Raw genomic sequence first — 23,998 nt, forward strand, 5'->3', positions numbered from 1 at the left:
AAAGCTCCGAGAACGATTACAGGTATTGTTTACATATGATGTGATTTAACGAGGTATAAAATTCTTATGCTGATATGCTATTTCCCTGCTTTAGATACTTCGCAGTCAATAACTTGAGTTTTATAAACGGCAAAAGTTCAAAAAAAAATTCTTACTGACGCACTGATCGAAACTATTTGCCTGACTGCGATATGAAGGACGGAGCAGACGACAGACACCTCCACGCGCGAGCAAATCCTACGATTCATGACTGGATTTCTCCATCCAATTATTGCAGAGCTCACTAATGACGAGAGATGCGAATCGACACGTTAAGGAATTACAGAGGGAAGCTGGTTCGTCAGAGCCATCTCGTGGTGGCAATATGTAGTAAAATGTACCTGTAGCGATTGATACTGAGGAATATCGTGAAACTACTTAACAATCTCTGCTAACAACCGAATATGATGCAACGAGTAAAAGACAGAAGAAAGTCGGAAATTCATCGCATTCAATTATAAACAAAATTTCTATAAGTTTTAATAATATACGGAACGTTCCGAGCGGCGATAACAAGAAAATTGTTCTGGCGTTTAGGTTTTAAATAAGCGTGTCATGCTTGTCGTTAGCTTGTTATTTATTTAGGTGCATGCAGAGCCTCTGACTAGGTAATGGCCGTCCAATTACTACTGACGATTTTTTTGTTAATCTTTTGTGAAGTTACGTTAATCAACAGAATTTTGATTGTGGAATATCTTCGTACGGCATAAAAAAACCCAATGATCTTAAGTCTTAGAGAGCATGTAGTCTGAAGTCGTTCTAACAGTCTGCAATGGGAAGCTAATATTACATGTGAGCAAGAATAGTTCTAGTATCTGAACAGTTTTCTGCATAATTTCTCCCATAAATAAAAGCCGTTAGTTTGCAGCATTGTTTTTACTTCAAATAGTTCATTTTCTCATGCGAACATTTTTTTCTGGAGGAAATGTAACTGAAGTGGGCTTTTTCAAGAATACTATATTGTTAGGGATGGCGTCTCATTTTCTCAGTACTTGTGAATACTGGCTCTCGATGTTAGTTAACCCGCAAATATTTGGCATATAATGAAGTCTTCGTACTTTTTGTTAGGTACATGAATAACTTCCAAGAACGGAATTACTGGAAACAACGTAAATTTATACATTCGAAATTTCACTTGATTTGAGGCAAAATTTTATTACTGTTTTTTTTGCACTGGCTTTTGTAATGCGCAGCGGATTTAATAAATTTACTGTGTCAGAATTTGATAAACTGATTAGAAACATTTACAGCGCCCTTAATTCCTTCCCAACGAATTGAAATGGCTCGATAATTGTTATGAGCTTGTCTGGTATGATCGACACTAGAGCACAAGCTATGATAATTTCGTGGATGTTCAAGAGCGAAACTGTTGCAGCAAATACAGTACGCAACTGAGTGATTGCATTTGCAGTTACTTATACATCTCTTTATAAAATCAATCGGTCACGGTTAACTTAATACAATGAATAAAGTAGTTAATGAGTGTCTGCCCATTGAATGTAATATCAGTACGCTTTGTAAAATACCTAATTCTGTAGAGCAAAATTACACCGCTCAGATTTTTTGTATTTATAATCAATATATTTCACATGTCGTCGTCGTCGTCGTTGGCGGCGGCGGCGGCGGCGGCGGCAGCAGCATCGTTATCATCATCATCATCATCACTATAAATTGTTTGCATTAGCATTATAGTGTGTGGCTCGTAGGATTAGACTGTAAGTTCCAGCCTCAATATTCAAAGGTTTGGAATTTTTTGTACCTATGACGTTTTCGCCTCTGGCAATGATTGTGGTAAGGTTAGGAGTCCTTGTCAAGCGTTGTGTCTCCCTGTAATTGACTGGGAAGTCAGTGAATCAAAGTTTTAATCCTGTCCTTAAGATTCTTTCTTCTCGGAGTTTTCCATGGTTTGTCCGATATCTATGCCACTGATATGCATACGTCTGAAAAATTTCGATTCGTCCTGTGATTCAGAGTGCTAGTTCAGCTGTAATTCCCCCCTTTAAAAATGTCAACAAGTTCCAAGGGCGGAATAGACAAGAACATACCACATTTAATAAGACCATCTGCAGAAAATTATTATAGTGACGTACACCATCTTATGATGGATAGGTTTACGTTATTTCCATACGGCGGCGTGCTCCAGACGTACTCCTTTAGAAAATTTATTCCTCAGTTTTTTGCCAGCATCCCCAACAATAGGACTATGGTGAGGAAACCTTCTCTTTTAACCACTAGCAATCAACTGGCTTAATCATGACCTGTTGTGTAATCTTTCTTTCAAAGTAAAGAAATCTATCAGTTTTTCTGGTACTGCGCATTCGTCATATTTTCTGTTTAGTGAGTTACTGTTTCTTTTTCTACAATGACACATACTTTCATGTTTCCTAATTTGATGCTAAGTAGTCTTTAAATATCAGTCAGTAATTCTGAGGTTTTTAATTTTCTTTTTTTTCAGGTGCAGAGATGGCCGAAGGAGCTGCAGAATATGAACTTGTTCCTCCGGATGGAGGGTGGGGCTGGATGGTCGTCTTAGGATGTGCGCTGAGTAATGTAAGTTTAATCGCTATGTGCATTTAGTTCAGTTCTATGCTAATGAAATTTACAGCTGTGTACTGTTGTTTTTTATACTCGCAGTTGATCCCCTTTCAACCTGGACTGATAGAGAACTGAGCCCTCTACAGAGGTCGCTTACTTTCAACCAGACCTACGTTAGTGATGTAGAAGTGGTAGTGAACGGAATGGAAACATTAGGGAGATCAATTTCCAGTTTTAGCGTTTGCTTTACAGTCGAGGAAAACGCGCCTAAACATAGGCCACAGTTGTGGATTGAAACTATCAAAGCAAAATTCCAGCTTACAAATAAATGTAAATTCTGTGGAAGATTTAAAATCTTGTTTACCTAAGAAACAGACCAATATAGACAGAAGTATACAGCACAGTACGCCATTTGTATGGCTCCTAAACATTACAGAGCAATCCAATGTAGATTGTGCTAATCATCTCTTAAAAAAAATTACTTTGCAGCACTAGAACATTACGATAGTATTTCTGCTGCCTTCTCATAAATTAAATTTGTTGTGTTTTAAAGACTTCCCCGCATCACTGGAGAGAAATGGTCACCTATAGGTGCAGACACGGAGTGCCAGATACAATGGCGGTTTATATAAACAGACTTGATGTTTGAGGGTACTAAAATGCCTGTGTACGATCTTTTCTTATGTGACATCATGAAAGCCATGAATCGAGGTAATCACGTAAAAGCAGCATATCTAGACTTGCGAAAAGCATCTGACTCAGTATCACGCCAACACTAATGAACGAAAGTATGATCCTATGGGAGTACTGAACGAAGTTTGTTTCTGGGTTGAGGCTTTCTTGCTAGATAAGACGCAGCTTGTTATGAAGGATGGTGAGATATCAAAACCACCTCAGGCATGCCACATGGTAGTATGTTGTGACCCTTGCTGTTCATGTTGTAAATTAATAACCTGGCAAAAAATATTAATAATACCGTAGACTTCTAATAGATCAACCTGTTACCTGCATTGAAGTACTATTTGAGAAATGCAGCTCAAATATTCAGTCAGAGATGTACAGGGTGATTGCGTAATGATGACACAAACTTTCAACGATAATGTAAAAGGTTCAATGTATCAATCTGAAGTAAGCGAAAATCATTCTGATACCTCTGTTAGTGGAATACATATACCGTTACTTTCGTTGCGTGATTGTGTGACAGTCGACTTTCGGAGGTGGTAGTAGGGATTAAAACAAGGAAACATAATGTCCAATAACATGGGCGCTATTGTGCATATCTTAAGAGCTATGAGCACTCGCTCATCTTCACAACTGCGAAACACATTTCTTCTATTGGTATGCATTATAGGGCCCATGTTTACTGTGGGATCCTGCCCACTTATCGGGTGCCTAGGAAGCTGTTTTCTCGGATAACTAGACAACATACAAGCAAATCATATTAATGGAGTTTATTACAGTTACTGAATCGGCAATACTTGACTTTCGTTTCTATATGATGGGTCGCAAGCAACTGGCGACTCAGTGTTCTTTGATAGATACAATTTCTATGCAAGCTAATCACACAAGTTCGTAAGTAACTCGTGTAGATGCCGGAATTACTAGTGTGGGCCGAGGCAAGTTTTTTTTTTTTTTTTTTTTTTTTTACTTTATTGTCATTTTAATGCCTATACAATAAGCAGGCTGGCAGCAGCACACTACGCTGCTCTTCAGCCAAATGAGACAGAAGCACAAAAAACAGGAGAAAAACAGAAAAGTCACAAAATGGTGGGCGATAAAATAGGAGACACAGAGAGACAAACACGGAGCCGTTCACACTTGACGATAAACCACACTGCAAACTGTTGAGACGACGCACAGACACTGAAGAAGACGATGGCACTGGCGAACAACGGAGCGTGACGGGAAACACTGAACACGAAACACGACGGCACACACAAGACACTGATGGCGGCGATCTCCGGCGCGCGAAAGTCCACGTAGCGTGTGCGAGTCCGGGGACCTGCCAAGAGTGGAACAGGGGGGAGGTGGGGGGAGAGGGGAGAATAGGATGCCAACGGCGGGGGAGATGGGGGCAAGAGGGAGAGGGTCAGGGGAGGGGGGGGCCCGGGGGAGAAGGGGAGAGAAAAGGAGGAGGGAGGGAAAAAGGGAGAGAAGGGAGGGAGGGTGCCCGGAGGAGCAAGCACGGGAGGAGGGCGGGAGGATCAAAGTTGGTAGGAGGGGTAGATGGAGGGGAGGAGGGCATCATCAGGGAGGGGGAGCTGGCGGAAGCCACCTTGGGAGAGGGTAAGGAGGGTGGAGAGATGGAGACCGGGTGGGACATGAGAGTACAGGCGCGGCAGCGGGCGGGGGTGGGAGAGGATCGGGGAGACGAGCGGGTGGGGAGGATCGAGTTTACGAGAGGTGTAGAGGATTCGTATCCTTTCGAGGAAGAGGAGGAGGTGAGGGAAGGGGATAAGATCATACAGGATCCGCGTGGGGGAGGGGAGACGGATGCGATAGGCAAGGCGGAGAGCATGGCGTTCAAGGATTTGGAGGGATTTATAAAAGGAAGGGGGGGCGGAGATCCAGGCGGGATGGGCGTAACAGAGGATAGGGCGGATGAGGGACTTATAGGTGTGGAGGATGGTGGAGGGGTCCAGACCCCACGTTCGGCCGGAAAGGAGCTTGAGGAGACGGAGTCGGGAACGTGCCTTGGCTTGGATTGTCTGGAGATGGGGAGTCCAGGAGAGGCGGCGGTCGAGGGTGACGCCAAGGTACTTAAGGGTGGGGGTGAGAGCGATGGGACGGCCATAAACGGTGAGATAAAAATCAAGGAGGCGGAAGGAGGGAGTGGTTTTGCCTACAATGATCGCCTGGGTTTTGGAAGGATTGACCTTGAGCAACCACTGGTTGCACCAAGCGGTGAACCGGTCAAGATGGGATTGGAGAAGGTGTTGGGAGCGTCGCAGGGTGGGGGCAAGGGCAAGGAAGGCGGTGTCATCGGCAAACTGGAGAAGGTGGACGGGGGGTGACGGCGGCGGCATGTCCGCCGTGTACAACAAGTACAGAAGGGGGGAGAGGACGGAGCCTTGGGGCACACCGGCGGAGGGGAAAAAGGTGTAGGAATCGGTGTTATGGATGGTGACATGGGAAGGACGGCGGGAGAGAAAGGAACCGATCAGACGAACGTAGTTAATGGGAAGGGCGAAGGTTTGGAGCTTGAAGAGGAGACCGGAATGCCATACGCGGTCATATGCGCGTTCGAGGTCAAGAGAGAGGAAGATTGCGGAGCGACGGGAATTGAGCTGTTCGGAAAGGAGATGAGTGAGGTGAAGGAGAAGATCGTCGGAAGAGAAGGACGGCCGAAAGCCACACTGGGTAACGGGGAGGAGGCGGTGCTGGCGGAGATGCTGGTGGATGCGGCGGGTGAGGATAGATTCCAGGACCTTGCTGAAGACCGAGGTAAGGCTGATGGGACGGTAGGAGGAGACGGCGGACGGCGGTTTGCCAGGTTTGAGGAACATGAGGATACGGGAGGTTTTCCACAGGTCGGGGTAGTAACCAGTGGACAGGACTACATTGTAGAGCCTGGCCAGGGTGGAGAGAAAAGAGACAGGAGCTTCACGAAGGTGACGGTAGGTGACACGATCGTGACCAGGAGCGGTGTTGCGTTTGGTGCGGAGTGTAGTAATGAGATCCTGTGTAGTGATAGGGGCGTTAAGTTCAGTGTGTGGAATGTTGTCCAAGTACTGGAAACCAGGAGCGAGGGGAGGGACAGAGGTGTCAGTTCGATCGCGGATATCTGGGAAGAGGGAGTAATCGAACCGGGGATCATCAGGGATGGAAAACACATCGGACAGGTAGGAGGCAAAGTGGTTGGCCTTACTAAGGGCGTCAGGGAAGGGGTGGTCATCGTGGAGAAGAGGATAGTAGGGGGAGGGCTTCGTTCCGGTAAGGCGACGGAAGGCGGTCCAGAACTTGGACGAGTTGATGGGGAGGGTAGCATTTAAACGGGTGCATGTCTGTCGCCAGTCCCGGCGTTTCTTAGCCGCGAGCAAATTTCGAATGTGTCGCTGTAGTTGCCGGTGGCGTCGTAGGGTGTCCGGGTCACGCGTGCGGAGGAAGGCACGGTAGAGACGACGGGATTCACGGAGGAGGAGGACGGCCTGTGGTGGTAAGGTAGGACGGTGGGGGTGGATGGCAACAGTAGGGACGTGGGCCTCCACGGCCTCAGACAAGGTCTGCTGGAGAAAGGAGGCGGCATGGGAGACATCATCGGGATGGCGGTAGGCGAGAGGGTGGCTGTCGACCTGAGTGGAGAGGGTATCCCGGTAGGCATCCCAGTTGGCACGGGAATAGTCATGGATGTACTTGGGGGGAGGGTCATGACGAGGGTCGGGGCGGGGGCGACGACCGTCTGAAACGGTGAGGAGGACAGGGAGATGGTCACTACCAATAGGCTCCAGGACATCCACCGTAATGCGACCAAGGAGGTTGGGGGAGGAAAGAATAACATCGGGAGTGGAATTGGATTCGGGGCGGGTGTGCTGGGGGATGGGGACGAGGTCGCCTTGAAGGGAGGAGAGGAACCGATGCCACCGCCGCAACTGGGCAGCGGAGCGACTATGGATGTTGAGGTCGGCGGCGATCACATAGGAGGAGAAGGTACGGTCGATGTGGGAGAGGAAGTCGAAAGGAAGAGGGGCGTTGGGGCGGACATAGATGGTGGCACAGGTAACGGTAAGGCCGGGGAAGAAGAGACTAAGGATCAGGTGTTCGGTGGGGTCGGGAAGGAGAGGTTGGAGCCGAACGGGGATCTGGCGGTGGTGGCCAATGGCAACTCCGCCACGCGCAACTGGGAGGGGATTATCGGAGCGGTGGAGGAGATAGGGGGAGGTGTGGATGGAGTGGTGGGGTTGGAGGAAGGTTTCATTGAGGAGGAAGGCATCCACACGGTGGGTAGCAAGGGTGTGCAGGAAGAGGTTCTTGTTGGCGGGAAGGGAGCGGATATTGTTGAAAAGGATACGATGCTGTCGCGCCATGATAAGGATTTAGACGAGGGTGTCAAGGCGGGAGAAGGTGAAATGGGCCTGGTTATTGGAATAGGTGGCGTACATTTTAAGGTGGAATATGGAACGGGCGGCGAGGGAGATCTGTTGGAGGGTGTGGGGGCGCTGAAAGGGATGGACGTTTTGGAGGACAATGGTGAGGAACCTGATGATGTCCTCAGCAGTGGGGGGGGGGACGAAGGGAATTGCCAGGAGGGGTGGGGGCGTCCAGGGGACGGACAGGGACGGTGAGTTCAGGGGTGGTGGGAGGGGGCCGGGCTTTACACTTTTGGGAGTAGGTAGGGTGGGGGAGGCTGCAGGTATTACAGGAGGGAGGGGATTGGAGGTTGGGGCACTGCCGGAGGAAGTGCGCTTGGCGACAATGCGGGCATGTGGGGGCCTCGCGGCACTCGGCTGTTGTGTGTGCATTGTAGCGCAGACATCTCTGGCAGCGCAGGGATTGAGGGGGGGAACGGGAGGGGTCGACTTTGTACCGCTGATTGAAGAGGAGGGCACCCTCCTTCAGGAGACGGTCAATGGAGGGGGCGTCCTCAGAGAACACCCGCATAAGGCGGGTGGGGCCGGTCGCGTTAAAAATGCGGCGGACTGCCCGCACCTCCAGGGTGGGATGGGCCTTCAGCTCCACCAACACCTCCTCCTCCGTGATCAACGGGCGAAGCCGAGTGATCACGGCGGTGAGGGTCGGCGGGCGACGCGGGGGTTGGGGTTGGCGGGTAGGAGATGGGGAGGGAGCAGGGGTGAGGGAGGCGTTAGGGCCAAAACGGGTGATGGGGAGGCGGGAGAGGATGTCAGTATGGAGGGTTGGGCTGGGGGAGGAGATAAGAACGGAATCCCGTCTGGGAGTAAGGAGAGAGATGGGGGCGCCAGGGAAATGTTGGCGGAGGAGGAGGGAGAGATTCCGGGCCTCGAGGAATGAAGGATCGGGACGGGACAGGAGATATTTGTAGAGACCGGGTGGGGAGGAGGAGGAGGAGGAGGAGGAGGGAGCGGGGCCTGGTGGGGAGACGTCCATGGCATTTTGGGGTGGGGATGGGGGGCGGGGTGGAGCCTTTTTAGGAGCAGAGGGAGTGGGGGCGGCACTAGGGCGTTTGACAGCGGCAGATGGGCGGGTGGTGATAAGAGGGACGGGAACAATGGGGAGGTGGTGGGAAGGGGCAGGTCCCGGCACAGACGCAGCAGTCGGCGCCGGAGATAATGACTGTGACGGCGCAGGCGAAGGTGGCAGTGACGGCGACGGTGAAGTCGATGAAGATGGCGGTGGTGGTGGAGGCGGCGGTGACGGCGATGGCGACGGGGAGAGCTGGGCGTGGGCAGTGGCCTGACGGGCCACCACCCTAGCCGGAGCTGCAGTGACAGGCTGGGGGAGTGGGGGGAAGGGATCAGAACGAGAGGAGGAAGCGGGAGAGGGGGCGACAAAGAGCGAGGGCGAAGGGATAGAGAGGAGGGGAGGGATGGAAGGAGGGGGGTGGGACTGGGCACACCAAGTGATTGTGGTGGAGGCGGCAGAAGGGGACGTATACACGATGGCGGTGGTGGTAGTAGTGACGGTGGTGGTGGGGGCGGACATGACGACAAGAAGAAGAAAGAAAAAACACAGCACTAAAAGGACAGGACCCACACACTGGGAGACGGCGGACGGACGGACGGCGGACGGACGGCGGCGGACGGACGGCGGCGGCAAGAGGCAGGGACGCTGCTGCCGCGGACGGGGCCGGGGCGGCGGCGGCGGCGGCTGCTGCTGCTGCTGCTGCTGCTGCTGGCTGGCTGGACTGCTGCTGGCAGGACTGCTGCTGCCACCGGAGGGCTGGCAGGCTGGCAGGCTGGCTGGCTGGCTGGCTGGCTGGCTGGCTGGCTGACCACTGCTGCAGGCCGGGACCGCGAACTGCTGCTGCTGCTGCTGCTGCTGCTGCTGCGGGCTGCGGGCTGGCTGGCTGGCTGGCTGGCTGGCTGGCACCTGTAACCCCTAACACTTCGATTAGCGCGAAACATGCACTATCGAAGGGCGGTAACCTTTCGGTGTACCGCCGGAGATGGCCGAGGCTAGGCGGCACGTCGCTTTTATTGTCTTCGTGTAGATGCCGCTCCTATTGTGGTGACGTCCTAGTCAGCGTGCTATTGGCTGTATCGTTCTTGATTTTCGCGCTGGCGGTTGTCGTTACGCCGGAACATTTACTAGACAATTGTTTTCTAGTGTTTAGTTGAGATTATCTCCTCCCTAAATACGGAAATCAAAGAGTTTGCAGTAAAAGAACTCCTCTGTCGTTGGTATTAAAACGATTTTCGAACTTTCGACTGTATAGTTTGCGGACCAGGATCCCTTACCACTCCATCTGCCTGCTCCATCGTACCTGAAAGTTTGTATCATCACGGTATCACCCGTATGAGATTTCAAAGTGCTGAAAAGATGAAAAGCTTAAATTAAATGTTCACGAATGTAGAACTGTGTACTTCATAAAATGAATATAAAGTATTATCGTACGACTACAACACAGTCACAATTGTAATTAGTCAACTAATGTAACTACCGGGATGTAACAATTTGAGGGAATATGAAATGGAATTATCACACAGGCCCAATCGTAGGTAAAGCAGGAGACAGAGTATGGTTAATTGATAGGGTACTTGGAAAATGCAGTCAGTGTTCGTAAGGGATTGCATACAAAAAGTGCGGTCCATCCTAGAAAGTTGCCGAAGTGCGTGGGCTCCACAACAGTTATGACGAATAAGGGATATTAGAAGTGTATAAGGAAGGGATTACGGAAAAATCAGAAAAGAAGACAGTCGATACGTTTCCCATGTGATGCTGTAGATGGGCGTCGAAAGTTGCGTGAATTGGTAAGAAGTGAGAAGGTTCTCCGCAGAATTGCCTAGGAGAGGAACGGACGGGAAACATTGACAGGAAGAAAGGGCAGGATGCGCGGCTGGTCCCGGCAGAGGTTCGAGTCCTCCATCCCGCATGGGTGTGTGTGTTTGTCCTTAGGATAATTTAGGTTAAGTAGTGTGTAAGCCTAGAAACTGATGACCTTAGCATATAAGTCCCAGAAGATTCCACACACATTTGACATTTGAAAGGGCTGGATGGTAGAACAGGTGTTAACGTGAGTGAATAAAATCCTTGGTACTGACGGGAACTGTAAAGGTTAAATACCATAGAAGGACTTGAATTGGAATATATCTGATGAATGGCTGAAGACACAGACTGCAAGTGCTACTCCGAGATAACGAGGTTGGCCCAAGAAAGAATGTCGTGGAGGGCTGCATGAAACCAGCTAGAAAACTGACCGCTTGAGAATAGCTTACTTATGATGACAGAAGAACCAGCCTTAAGCGCAGCAACTAGCAGTGCGGTTATAATGCAGACCCCTACGTATCATTCCCCTAGTAGCCACCAAGACAAGATTAGGTTTATTACAGTACAAGCAGAGCCCTTTAAACATTCTTCCTACTTTTCATACGCAGATGGGACCTGAATGCAAGGGGACACAAACCGAATTATATGTCCATTAGCATCTGAAGTGCTCAAAGGCACTTGCGAACTGTAGTTCTACGCAAAGGACTTCCATTTCCTTTGAGGAACAAATGAAATTCACTCCCTCCTCAGCATAATCAGAGTATGCTGATGTGTGAGAGATAGAACAAATGGTTAAATTTATCGTGCATTAACAATGTGCCACTGTATGCAAATGGTGTTGTAGGAGTTTTCTGTAATATGGGTTTTAACTGAACGACTTCCCCCGTGAACCATGGACCTTGCGCCGGTGCGATGGCTTGCGTGCCTCAGCGGAGGGGTATGCTGATTTTAGTCTGATAGAAAAGATAGTGGTGATGTGGGTAAGTTACTGTGATCAACATAGTGAAAGCATGATTGTAGCCAAGGTAGACAGGAAACTAGTACCCACCACAATAGTAAAGGTTTATAAGAATACTAGCTCCGAAGAAGCGGTTCAAACTATGTATAATGGTTCCCTGTAAGGCTGTGAAACTTGGACAGACTATCGTCGTCATATCAAAAAACTTGAGAGCTTCCACCAACAAAAACAAGATACATCATAAATGTTAGGTGGGAGGGCTAAGTGGTCAACACTGCAGTTCTCGAGAAAGCGCATCTGAACAACACTGAGTCAACTACTATCGCTCATCAACTCTGATAGTTAGGTCATGTCCATCGAATGAGTAATACCAGGCTTCCCCGCCGTATCCTGTTCGTAGAACTCTGCTCTGGCAGTAAATCTCTTGCAGTCAATCTTAAACGTTTTAAGGACCAGGTAAAACACACAACGAAGAAGACAGGTGTAAATATACAGACATGGGAGGAATGTGCTGTGGACCGTTTACTGTGGAGGAACACTGCAGTCACCATTCTCAACTTGTTTGAAGGAGAACGCCGCAGACATGAAGCCAAGCGACAAGCTAAAAACGTCCTTCAGATACAACAAAGCCCCCCTCCAACCATTCAGTGCGATTTGCGTGGACACATGTTAAGCCAGGATGATCTATTCAGTCATCGGAAACCCATCTATAAGCTGCGACGAAATGGCTCGCTGTATGCAGTAAGAATTAATGTGTACTTCGAATCGAATTGCAGCGATGATGAGGATATAAAAAGAAATTATTCAGGCATCGCTAAAGAAAAAAACAGCAACCAGCCACTCTTTTTGAACGAATGATTGATTTCACCGTAACTAGTTCTGGCCTGGGTCCACCGTTATGAAGCAGCGAGGACTTCTCGTAAAAAAAATTTTGTCTTAGGGAAAGGCTCTATTGTACACATCACAGCTTATGCGTATACATTATTGGTATGTGACATGGTGAACAACACCTAGACAAGTCTTTAGTTTAGCATGTTAAAAACAATTTACCATCCAATTAAAATTTTTTGCTAGAAAACCTTCAAAAGTGTAAACGTAGGGGTGGAAAACATATTAAAAAGGTGAAGAACTTATATTACAGTTTAGTGTGATGAATGTTCCAAAATAACCTCCAGAAAAGAAAAAGAAAACATAATATCGAGAAATCTCACGTTCCCGATACTGCCCAACCTACCCTTACAAGGGAAAAGAACTTGAAAAAAATGTTATAGATGAGGAAGTAAATGAAGTTGCGATGGGAGACGGAATACAGCGAAAAACTTTGACGCAGTCCTGAAAGACATGTCGAAACAAAGCCCCTGGAGTAGAGGTCTCCTCGGAATTGTTGACATCTTTGGGAGGGCCAGCCATGACAAAGATATTCCACCTGTATCGCAAGATATATGACACTGGAGAAATATCCTCAGAATTCAAAACAGAAATAATTCCAAATCCACAAATAGCAGTTTAATAAGTCATGGTTGCAAAATACTGCCTGAAATTATTTACAGGAGAATGGAAAAAATGGTAGAGCCCGAGCTCATAGAACATCGTTTTGGGCTTCGGAGATAGGCAGGAACACGGGAGGCAATACTAACCTTACAACTTAGAAGATAGGTTTATACATTTGTAGATATAGAGTAAGCTTTTGAGAAAGTTGACTGGACGACACTTTATGAAATTCCGATTATTACGAAAGATCATTCACAAATTGTACAGAAACCAGACTGTACTTAACGTGTTGAAATACATGAAAGGGAAGGAGTAGTGACAACCGAATGAAAAAGGGGTGTAGCCGCTCCCCAATGGTATTCAGCCCGCAGGCCGAGAAAGCTGTGAAGGAACCAAAGAAGAAAGTTTTATGGTAATTAAAGTTCAGGGAGAAAGAAATCTTTGAGATTTCCTATGACATTGTGATTCTGTCGCACACGACAAACGACTTTAAGAGCAGTTGAACGAAATGGGCGGTGAGTTGAAAAGAGATTAAAAGTTGAACATCAATAAAAGTAAAACAAGACTAAAGGAATGTTGTCAAATTAAATCAGGCGATGCTAAGAAGTAGTCGAAAGCCGTTCTGCTCTTTACGAAGCAAAATAACTAGTGATAGCCAAAGTTGAAAGCATTTATAATGTATATTGGCAAAACAAGAAAAGAAATTCCAAAAAGAGAGAAAATGTGAGGAATTCCTTTTGAAGGTATTTGAGAGGAATGTGGCCTTGTTTACAAATGAAACGATCGAATAACTAATGAATTACGGAACCAAATTGGGATGACAAGAGGAAGGTTGATAGAGCCCATCCGAAGACAGAGTAGTCAGTTTGGTAGTGGGGCTAGTGTTGCGGGTAAAATGTACTCTGATGGAGAAAATCGCAACACCAAGATGGAGTTGTACTTCATAAATGGAAGTTGGTAGACGTGTTTCTTCATCTGAAGGATGACGTCTGATCAGATTTCGCTCCAGTCGCACAAGAGTGGCTCTAGTAGTGCCACTATGAGGATGCAAATCAGGTTTGCTTTAAATACACGCTGTAATGGGTGTGGGTGTTAGTTATCTTTGAGATTGTATGTGGTGAGTTGACGTTAGTCAAGAATGTCTTTAAGGCTACAAAGACGCCATTGTCACCGCCTCGCTAAGTTTGAACGCGGTTCCAATGGTTCCAATGGTTAAAATGGCTCTAAGCACTATGGGACTTCAACATCTGAGGTCATCAGTCCCCTAGAGCTTAGAGCTACTTAAACCTAACTAACCTAAAGACATCACACACATCCATGCCCGAGGCAGGATTCGAACCTGCGACCGTAGCAGTCGCGCGGTTCCAGACTGACGCGCCTAGAACCGCTCGGCCACTGCGGCCGGTTGAACGAGGTCGTGTTACGATAAGCTGAATGTTCCTTCTGCGACACTGCAGCAAGACTTGGCAGGAATGTAGCCATTGAACATGATTGCTGGCAGCGGCGGTCAAAGAAATGTACAGTCGCAAGATGATCAGGCTCCGGACGACCACTTGGCACTACCGAGAGAGCAGACCATTGTTTTCGGCATGTGGCTGTGGCATATAGTATTGCGTCTCTGCAGCAGCTGATGTCACAGTGACACAACGAACTGTCACAAATCGGTTGCTTCAAGGAAAGCTCCACGCCAGATGCCCTGTAGCGTGCATTCCACTGACCGCAAACCACCGTCATTTGTGACTTAACCGGTGTCAAGCGAGAGCTCATTGGAGGGCAGGGTGGAGGTCTGTTGTGTTTTCTGGTGGAAGCTGGTTCTTCCTCGGTACCTGTGATGACTGTGTATTGATTAAAAGGAGGCCAGTTGAGGACCTGCAACAGTTCTGTCTGCATACTAGACACAGCGGACGTACTCCTGGGATTATGGTCTGGGGTACGATTTCGTATGCACCCAGACTACAAATTTGTTTCGACCTGTTGTGCTGTCATTCATGAACAGCATTATAGGTGGAGTTTTACAACACTCGCCCACATACCGCTATAGTAACTCAACATGCGCTACAGAATGCGAACATTTCCGCTTGGCCTGCTTGATCAGCAGATATGTCTCCAATGGAGCACATGTGAGGCGTCATCGGACAACTCCAGCGTCATCCACAAACAGCATTAACCCACCAATTTTAACCTGCGCGGAACTCCATTTCACATACTGACATCCAGTACCCGTAAAACACGATGCACTCACATTCGCATCCTTGCGTTCAACATTCTAGTGGCTACCCCGGTTATTAATGCACAGTTATTTCACGTTTGAATGGCTTATCTCGCGCTTACATAAACCTGTGTTCTTGCACTGTTAATCACTTACGTTGCCTTGACTAATGTATTTCCTAAATTTCGTTACTCTGCATTAATTATTTTCTGATGTTGCGATTCCCCCCCCCCCCCCCCCCCCCCGTATAGTAGAGAGGAACCAAGGCATGAGTACTAGGTGTGCACATATAGATTAGCGTGGACAGCTCTATAAACGCAGGTTTCAGGCCAAAACTCCAATTATATTTACTGAAAACTTCGAAGATGTGTTTACACAGTCTTTGGACTGAAACTTCAATTGTAATTATCGAAAACTTCAAACAATTGTTACTTATTACATTAAATACGTGGCAAATTGCCATTTAATAAGAAGCTAAGCGAAAATTTGTGCTATGCAACTAGTTCCGTATCCGCTGCTTAGTTTACGTTGCAAAATCAATAATTGATTCAATAATACATAATTTCCCTGAATCATAGGAAGGAGAAGAGCTTTAGGGGATGTGTGTCTAGCCGAATTATGCATTAACTAGCTTAGCGCCCGCCGCTTCTTTCGCGGAGGCTGTATGATCTGCAGAGATTGTTTGTTTTTCTTTAATAGAATTTGTGTTTTGATAAGCTCAATGCTAACGTAAATCTACACACTATGAAAGAATTAGTAACCGTTTACAGGGCCTCCAGTCTTTGCATAAATAAACTGTTCCATGTGGTTTAATTAAATTTCAAATAGCGAATCAAAAAAGGAAAGAGAGAAATCGAATAAGTGACTCTATTTATTAGCGTCAGTCTTACACCCAATACTAAAGTCTCTCATCTCAAACGAATATTCATGTATATGGGATCGCATTTTAAAGTGGTACCTATTTGGTCATCAGTAATGATTAGTTTGTATTGTAATGTTACAACAAAATAGTTTTATAAACATGTATTAGGCCTACTGAAAAATTAATGTATCAAATCACCGTTTCTCTTTCTTCACAATTGTGACAAAGCCGATTCCTCGTGATGACTGTTTAATAGCTTTCTTTTCACGCTAATTAAGCCCGTAGGAGCATGACCTTTTATAAATACTCTTCTGACCAACAAGCGATTCTGTTCTTGAAATGAAATATTTCCATTACACTTTACATCCCTTATTTTATCCCCTAAGGGTGGAATTTCGAAAAATCACTTCTGAAACGATGCCTACAGAAAAAGATAAACACCCTCTACGTTTAAATGTAGCACAATATTGTCATAAGGATTTTCATTCACTCTTCTTACTAGTTGATTAAAAAAAAAAAAAAGAGATGCACATGCTTTTTAATTTTCGAACCGAAATTCCAAATATATATTTTCGTAGCTCTGGTTTAAAAACTTTCTTGATAGCCACATACACATATCAGAAAAAAGGCTTGCATCATCCTAGTTCCCAGAACTCCTGAAGATAGACGTTGACACAATCCCTTTAACTGTTCAGAGATGTCACTAAAGCCGCCCAAAGATGCAAACACAACCATGCATGAGCAGCGCCTGTTCGACGGAGGGGGTCCGAAGGCCGATCAGTTCCAGTCATTCCACCAGGAAAGAGGTATACGGCTCGTGTTGTCTGTAGTTCAACCATGCCTAGACGGTCAATACCGCCGTTTGCTCGTGTCTGCATTGTTACTTTGTTCCAGGAAGGGCTCTCAACAAGGGAAGTGTCTAGGCGTCTCGGAGTGAACTAAAGCGATGTTGTTCGGACATGGAGGAGATACAGAGAGATAGGAAATGTCGATGACATGCCTCACTCAGGCCGCCCAAGAGCTACTACCGCAGTGGATGATCGCTACCTATGGATTATGCCTCGGAGGAACCCTGACAGCAACGCTCCCATGTTCAATAATGCTTTTAGTACAGCCACAGGACGTTGTGTTACGACTCAAACTGTGGGCAATAGGCTGCATGATGAGCAACTTCGTTCCCGACGTCCATGACGAGGTCCATCTTTGCAACCACGACACCGTGCAGCGCGGTACAGATAGGCCCAAAAACATGCCGAAAGGACCGCTCAGGATTGGCACCACGTTCTTTTCACCGATGAATGTCGCATAAGCCTTCAACCACACAATCGTCGGAGATCTGTTTGGAGGCAATCCGGTGAGGCTGAACTCCTTAGGACACACTGTCCAGCTAGTGCAGCAAGGTGGAGGTTCCCTGCTGTTTTAAGGTGGCGTTATGGGGGGGCAGACGTACACCGCTGGTGGTTATGGAGGACGTCGTAACGGCTGTACGATACGTGAATACCATCCTCCGACCGATAGTGCAACTATATCGGCAGCATATTGGCGAGGCATTCGTCTTCATAGACGACAATTCGCGACTCCATCGTGCACATCTTGTGAATGACTCCCGTTAGGATAACAACATCGCTCGACTAGAGTGACCAGCATGTTCTCCAGACATGAAACCTTTCGAACAGGCCTGGCATAGATTGAAAAGGGCTGTTTATGCACGACGTGACCCACCAACCGCTGTGAGGGATCTACACCGAATCGTGGTTGAGGGGTGGAACAATCTGGACCATACATCGATGCAAGAGGGTGGGTATTAGAGGTACCGGTGTGTACAGCAATCTGGTCCATCACATTTGAAGGTCTCGCCGTATAGTGATACAACACATAGTGTGTGCTTTTCATTAGCAATAAAAAGGTTGGAAATGATGTTTATGTTTATCTGTATTCCAATTTTCTGTACATGTTCCAGAACTCTCGGAACTAAGGTGATCCAAAACTTTTTTTGAGATGTGTATTTTCAAAAAGCATTCCATTCCTGATTTTTCACGCCTGTAGGGACTGATTTTCCAAAAACACTGAAACACGTGTTTTTTATTTTTAATCTGGAAAGCAAATACACATTTTCGTAGTTCCAGCTTCCAAATTAAAATGACAGTGGCGTATTGGCAAAAAAGTTTCATCCACTATTTCAGCCCCTTATTGATAGAATTTGTAAAAATCGCTCGTTAAACGATGTGCACAGTGTAAGGTCAACACTTTCTCCATGTTTCACGTTTCTATCCTTAGCGATTTGGTCTGGACGATGAGGAGTCATTCAGTCAGAACATTGACTTTTATGTTTTTGTATAGAGTGAGATAGGTAGCCAATGCAGGATACTTCTGTGACGTATACCACCAGCCACTTACGAGCTGTGCTATTCTACTTACTTTGATAATCATGGAAATTACTTCTAGGTTACGTATAAAGCCGGTAGTTTGAAAAAAAATACACTGTTCTTAATCGTAGACTAATGGGATAAATGATATGTTAACTAGTAAAAAATTGCAAATGAAAAGAGTTGCTAATTCTCGAAAGATTTTGAGGTATTACCGTTATTGAAATTCGTAACTATAGTAGTCCTCTTTATCATCAGCTGTGGCACTTGAGTCGCGTATCTTAATGCTCCACAACGTGTGCTGGAAGGAACATGTAAGACGTGTGTTCACGAGTTGTGAAATGCGGGAAGAGTGACATCGCCAATACGACTGCTCTAGTGCGAATGCTGCGGGTTCTAACATCCCTTAGTCACGAACCGGGAAATACCTCGGCGTGACCTCCCGTCCACGAAATAAGAAGGAAAGCGCTGAGTCGCCTACGCACGCTGTACCCTATTTTAATCCCAACATCGACGCTGTCCACCCACTGTGGACTAATTCTATAACACTTCCAGAATGAGATTTTTACTCTGCAGCGGAGTGTGCGCTGATATGATACTTCGTGACAGATTAAAACTGTGTGCCGGACCGAGACTCGAACTCGGGACCTTTGCCTTTCGCGGGCAAGTTCTCTATCACCTGAGCTACCCAAGCACGACTCAGGTCCCTCCTCATAGCTTCACTCCCGCCTGGACTCCGTCTCCTACTTTCCAAACTTCGCAGAAGCTCTCCTGCGAACCTTGCTCAAATGATACAGCACTTGCCCGCGAAAGGCAAAGGTCCCGCGTTCGAGTCTCGGTCCGGCACACAATTTTAATCTGCCAGGAAGGTTCACTATAACACCTATTAGGCCCGTTATAGAGTACGCTTCTGAGGCCTGGGCAATGCTGCCCACGTCCACATTGAATAACTTAGGGAAGTGCAGGTCAGAGCTCTCCGTTTTGCTGTGCGCTGACCCAGACGCTTCTCCACTGGCCTACTAGGGAGCTTCACGAGAAGGCTAGCATTCCTGAGTTAAAGAACCGCATCGAACAGACCATTCGCCAATTATATGAAGAGGCGCAACAGTAAGAAAATCCATTAATTGCTAGTCTGGGCAACCTGATACATTGGCGCCCGAGCACAAGGAGCCTGGACCCATTGCGTGTATAAAGCGCGCAGTAAGGGCAATAGTGTAACAAGAATGACAACTAGAGTACACATAAACAAGAGCATATTTAACGACCAAACGAAAATAGCAGTTAGGCTAAGTAGGCAAGGCGCTATAAAATGAACGAGATCTCCAAAAGACAGTTGGTGGTGGGTTCTGCGGGAACGGGTTCGACAGTGAGTTGCCAAGCCATGGCACAAACGTTTCGGCGGCAGCACCTGTCCCCTGTTCCCTGCGGATATAGTTTCGAGGTTCTCACTGCTTGCTGGTAGCAGCATTCCTCCTTGTTAAAACTGATACCGAAGTAATAGTACCATTTAAGCCAGTCGTGACACACTATTGTGAAAGTTGTTACCGTACGACAGTTGAAGACACACTGGCATCCCCAGCAGCAAGAAAGCCATTAGTCACTTAACGACATACGCTGTTCGGCAAAACTTAAGAATGAGATAGATAAATTAACAGAAGGTATTAGCTACTCTGAGGAAATGATTGGGAGTGCTGAAGCATGTTGCGGGAAGTCTCCCAGGCGTGCACTGGAGGTTGGACGTTACATGGCGTCAAATCAGCGTGATTATAGCACCAAATAGTGCTGGCCCCACAACATGTGGCAGTTGAAGGAACGGAAAAAACTGCGCTTATCAATCTGCGAACAGTCGTGGTGCACTGTGGTGGTGGTCTTTATTACAATGTCGCCCGGAGAGAACGTTTAGATGACTTCACATTGGGGAAAATCATCGGTTAAATGGAAGATGAACAAAGTGTGATGAGTCTAGCCCAGGCGTCTAGTGTTGCTCACAGCGTTGTGTCACGCGTATGAGGAGCGTTCCGAACGACAGGTACTGCTGCCCGACGGAAAGGTGGCGGTCGAACATGGTCAGCTACAGAGCACATAACAGCTACATTGTACAACAGGCAAGAAGCGGTCCACGTCCAACAGTTGGTGCAATTGCCAACACGTTTAACACGACTGCAAGGCACGTAATCTCAAGGTCCACAGCGCCACGGCGACTGCATGGGTGTGGTTTTCGGCGCGACGTCCAATACGTTGTGCTCGGTTGACACCCGTGTCTATGGTGCCAAGAGCATAGGCACTAGACAAACGAAGAGTGTGGGGTCGTGTGCTCTTCTCAGATGAAAGCAAATTCAATCTGTATAGTGATTCTGGGCACATCCACGTATGGCGAGAGATGGAAACATGTAAACCGCTCAGGAACACTGTCGAAAATGATAGTTTTGGTTGTTCGGGTGTTACGGTGTTGGGGAGACATTATGTGGCATGGGCGTACTGTCCTCCAAATTTATGGACACGGCACTCTCACTGGTGAGCGCTGTTGGGATACTGTACTCCCTCCCCGTGCGCGTCCGTTCTGGGCCTGATTTAATTTTTATGGACGTGACCACATCGAATAGCCACGCGGAGCAGTTCTTGGAACGAGAGAATATTCGACGAATACACTGGCCTACCAGTGCCCCGTCCCCCTCCTCCCCTCCTTCCCCCTATCCCAAGACTTGAATCCAGTAATATTTCATTAAAAATTTATCCATAAAAGGAAATACAGAATATTCTTTTTTCAGAAACTTTCTGCTCGTATAACGTGTGCTTTAGATATCGTATTCAACTGCTGAGCTATACTAACTGTTGTTTGACCCTACGATGCGTATGTGAACAGAGTTGTGAAACAAAACTTTCAGCTATGTGACATACTGAATTTGAAAGACTGAAAAGTAATCTAATTAAATGTCAAATGTAACTATGTACTCAGTGAAAACTATTTAACTGAAACTCAATACTGAAGTGTATTATAAAAGTTGCGTGACGTTATGTGCAATTTCTGGCTTGAAATGTCCACAAAAATAAAATACTGCTATATCCAGAAGAAAAACAAATGTTTGATATTACCTACTCTGCTTTCAGTAAGTTAATATGCTTGCGTAGCACAACACCTGATAATTCTGACTATGAACTGTTCCCGCATAAGAATGCAATGTGAGAACTGTCCTGAAATGAAAGCAACCTACCTCATGCTCAGCATGTTGCTTTGTGTCTGCTTAACTGACATGCACTGAAGCAAATAGTATTCACCAGATGCAGCAGCTGAAGAAAAAGTTAAACTACTCAGTAAAAAATTTGTTCCTTGCTTGTCAAAACAGTCCGTGACTTCGTGTGGCGTAAAGTGCAATGCACGCACGACAAAATATTCAAAAATTTACTAAGAATCATGGAGGGAGGTGTTACTTTAAAGATAGTCGTTCTAGAACAGTAAGACAAAAGAAGACACTCTTACAAAATTCTCTCTGTGGTGTCACCGCCATACACCACACTTGCTAGGTGGTAGCTTTAAATCGGCCGCGGTCCATTAGTACATGTCGGACCCGCGTGTCGCCACTGTCAGTAATTGCAGACCGAGCGCCACCACACGGCAGGTCTAGAGAGACAGACTAGCACTCGCCCCAGTTGTAGACGACTTTGCTAGCGACTACACTGACGAAGCCTTTCTCTCATTTGCCGAGAGACAGTTAGAATAGCCTTCAGCTAAGTCCATGGCTACGAACTAGCAAGGCGCCATTAACCATATCTAGAGAGAGTCTCACTTGTATCATCAAGAATGCTGTATACAAATGATGGAGTAAAGTTAAGTATTCTAGCAGCTACGTACTTTTCTTCATAGCATTCATAACGTATCCTGTTCCAGACCTCACGCCCGTCTGCGTTAGATTATAGCGTGCATTTCGGCCTCCTCTATCTACAAGGTGTTGGCACATTTGCCAACACATCACTCTCATTACAGAAAGACTTACTGATATTTAGACTAAGTTGTCGTACTTGTGACATAATGGAAACAAAGAGGTCAAAGTAACACTAATCATAAACATTATTAGTTATCTAAGAGACAAAGATTTCCTTCAGTCAATAGTTGTGAGAAACAAACATTTCATTTTCCTGCATTAGTTCCACTGTAATACTCCTTCTAGGCGCTTAGGTCTGGAACCGCACGACCACTACGGTCGCAAGTTCGAATCCTGCCTCGTGCATGGATGTGTGTGCTGTCCTTAGGTTACTTAGGTTGAAGTAGTTCCAAGTTATAGGGGACTGATCACCTCAGAAGTTAAGTCCCATAGTGCTCAGAGCCATCTGAGCCAATACTCATTCTAAGATCTTCTCCACACAACAATCAATAACATACGTTAACAAACAAGTTTTCATCTCCGTAATAAATTATTCTAGTTAATTTCTCGAAAATACACAAATATCAAATCTCTTTCGATGAAGACTCGACTGCTCGGTAGTATGTCTCAAATAAGAATGCCCCAGCGCTCCACAACTGACTCGCGAAAGAGCGAACTACAGATAAATTTAAACAGGAAATCAACGATCTTATGCACTACCCGTGCAGCGCGCTCATTCATCTTCGTCCCAATAAAGTAAGGGTGAGATATTTATAAAGGCAGAAAACGTATGAAAACCTAATAATCCCTCCGAGCACTTGTAGTATAGGTCGGGAAGACGTGTTCCATCACGTCCAGTTGCACCAACCGGCAGTTGTCAACCGCTCTAGCGGGGAGTGACACACTGTACCTCATGAACGCATTTCAAACGTTATGGCCAAAATTAGGGCCCTCTGCAGGGCATCCGTTGTTGTCCGTGATGGTCGCACACACTTTTAACAAGCCTGTCCCGCCGTCTGTAATGTCCAGGAGACCATCATAAATCACCGTGGCCTCAGTGCAATTATTGTCTTCGAATAAAAGTATTTATGTTCGTCTCATTGCGTATTTATTTCAGTTTGTCAGTTACCTTTTGTACAACACTTTAACATTTCTTTCTACATATGGTTCAAGTTTCAGCACGCTGTGTTTCTTAGCATCGACGCAACATGAGAAATGTGCTTCCGCCCTTAGTTTTGGAAACCAACGTATGTGCAACAAGACGAGAATTTGTTTTAATTATTTTTTCTACTTCAGTTTCGAAACATTGTTATATTTTTGCGTCCCAGGCATTACTAAACTTCCACGAAACCCGAGTAATCATAAATTATATGTAAACGAAGCTAAAACACATGAATTAAATTAGATATATTGCGAGGTTTGGTGAAAAACACTCTAGAAATTTCATGTAATTGTGATTTACTTCACTGAAAGGTAGAGAATTTAAATACATTACATTCTTAGGAAGCCTGTGTTTTCGTTGTTGACTTTTCGTATGACTGGTACTGTGATAGTCAACAGTTTTGGACCAAAGCCTATAGATTCACTCATCGATGCACTTCACTCGACTTCCTAACTTACGGATACTTCTTTAATATAATTGAGGCACTGAGAACAGTAACGGCGGAAAGCACAGACACAACATTTTGAAAAAAATATGAAAATATAATGTTCAGACTTCTAGACTCGTGTTTGTATGTGTCTGGTTGGTATTTTAGAAATTAGTAAAACTTACCT

The 23,998-nt window shown here is 46.3% G+C and overlaps 1 protein-coding gene across 2 annotated transcripts in view; it reads left to right on the forward strand.

Moving 5' to 3' along the window:
* LOC126191148 (monocarboxylate transporter 1-like) overlaps window positions 1–23,998 on the forward strand; it is a 161,313-nt gene that overhangs the window by 67,650 nt on the left and 69,665 nt on the right. For both annotated transcript variants that reach the window (XM_049931902.1, XM_049931903.1), the window contains exon 2: window positions 2,495–2,589. In XM_049931902.1, the coding sequence (XP_049787859.1) occupies window positions 2,503–2,589 (87 nt within the window). In that variant the 5' untranslated portion in view covers window positions 2,495–2,502. The remainder of the gene's footprint in view (window positions 1–2,494; window positions 2,590–23,998) is intronic.

The sequence above is a fragment of the Schistocerca cancellata genome, chromosome 6 (genome assembly GCF_023864275.1).
Source record: "Schistocerca cancellata isolate TAMUIC-IGC-003103 chromosome 6, iqSchCanc2.1, whole genome shotgun sequence".
Lineage (NCBI taxonomy): Eukaryota > Metazoa > Arthropoda > Insecta > Orthoptera > Acrididae > Schistocerca > Schistocerca cancellata.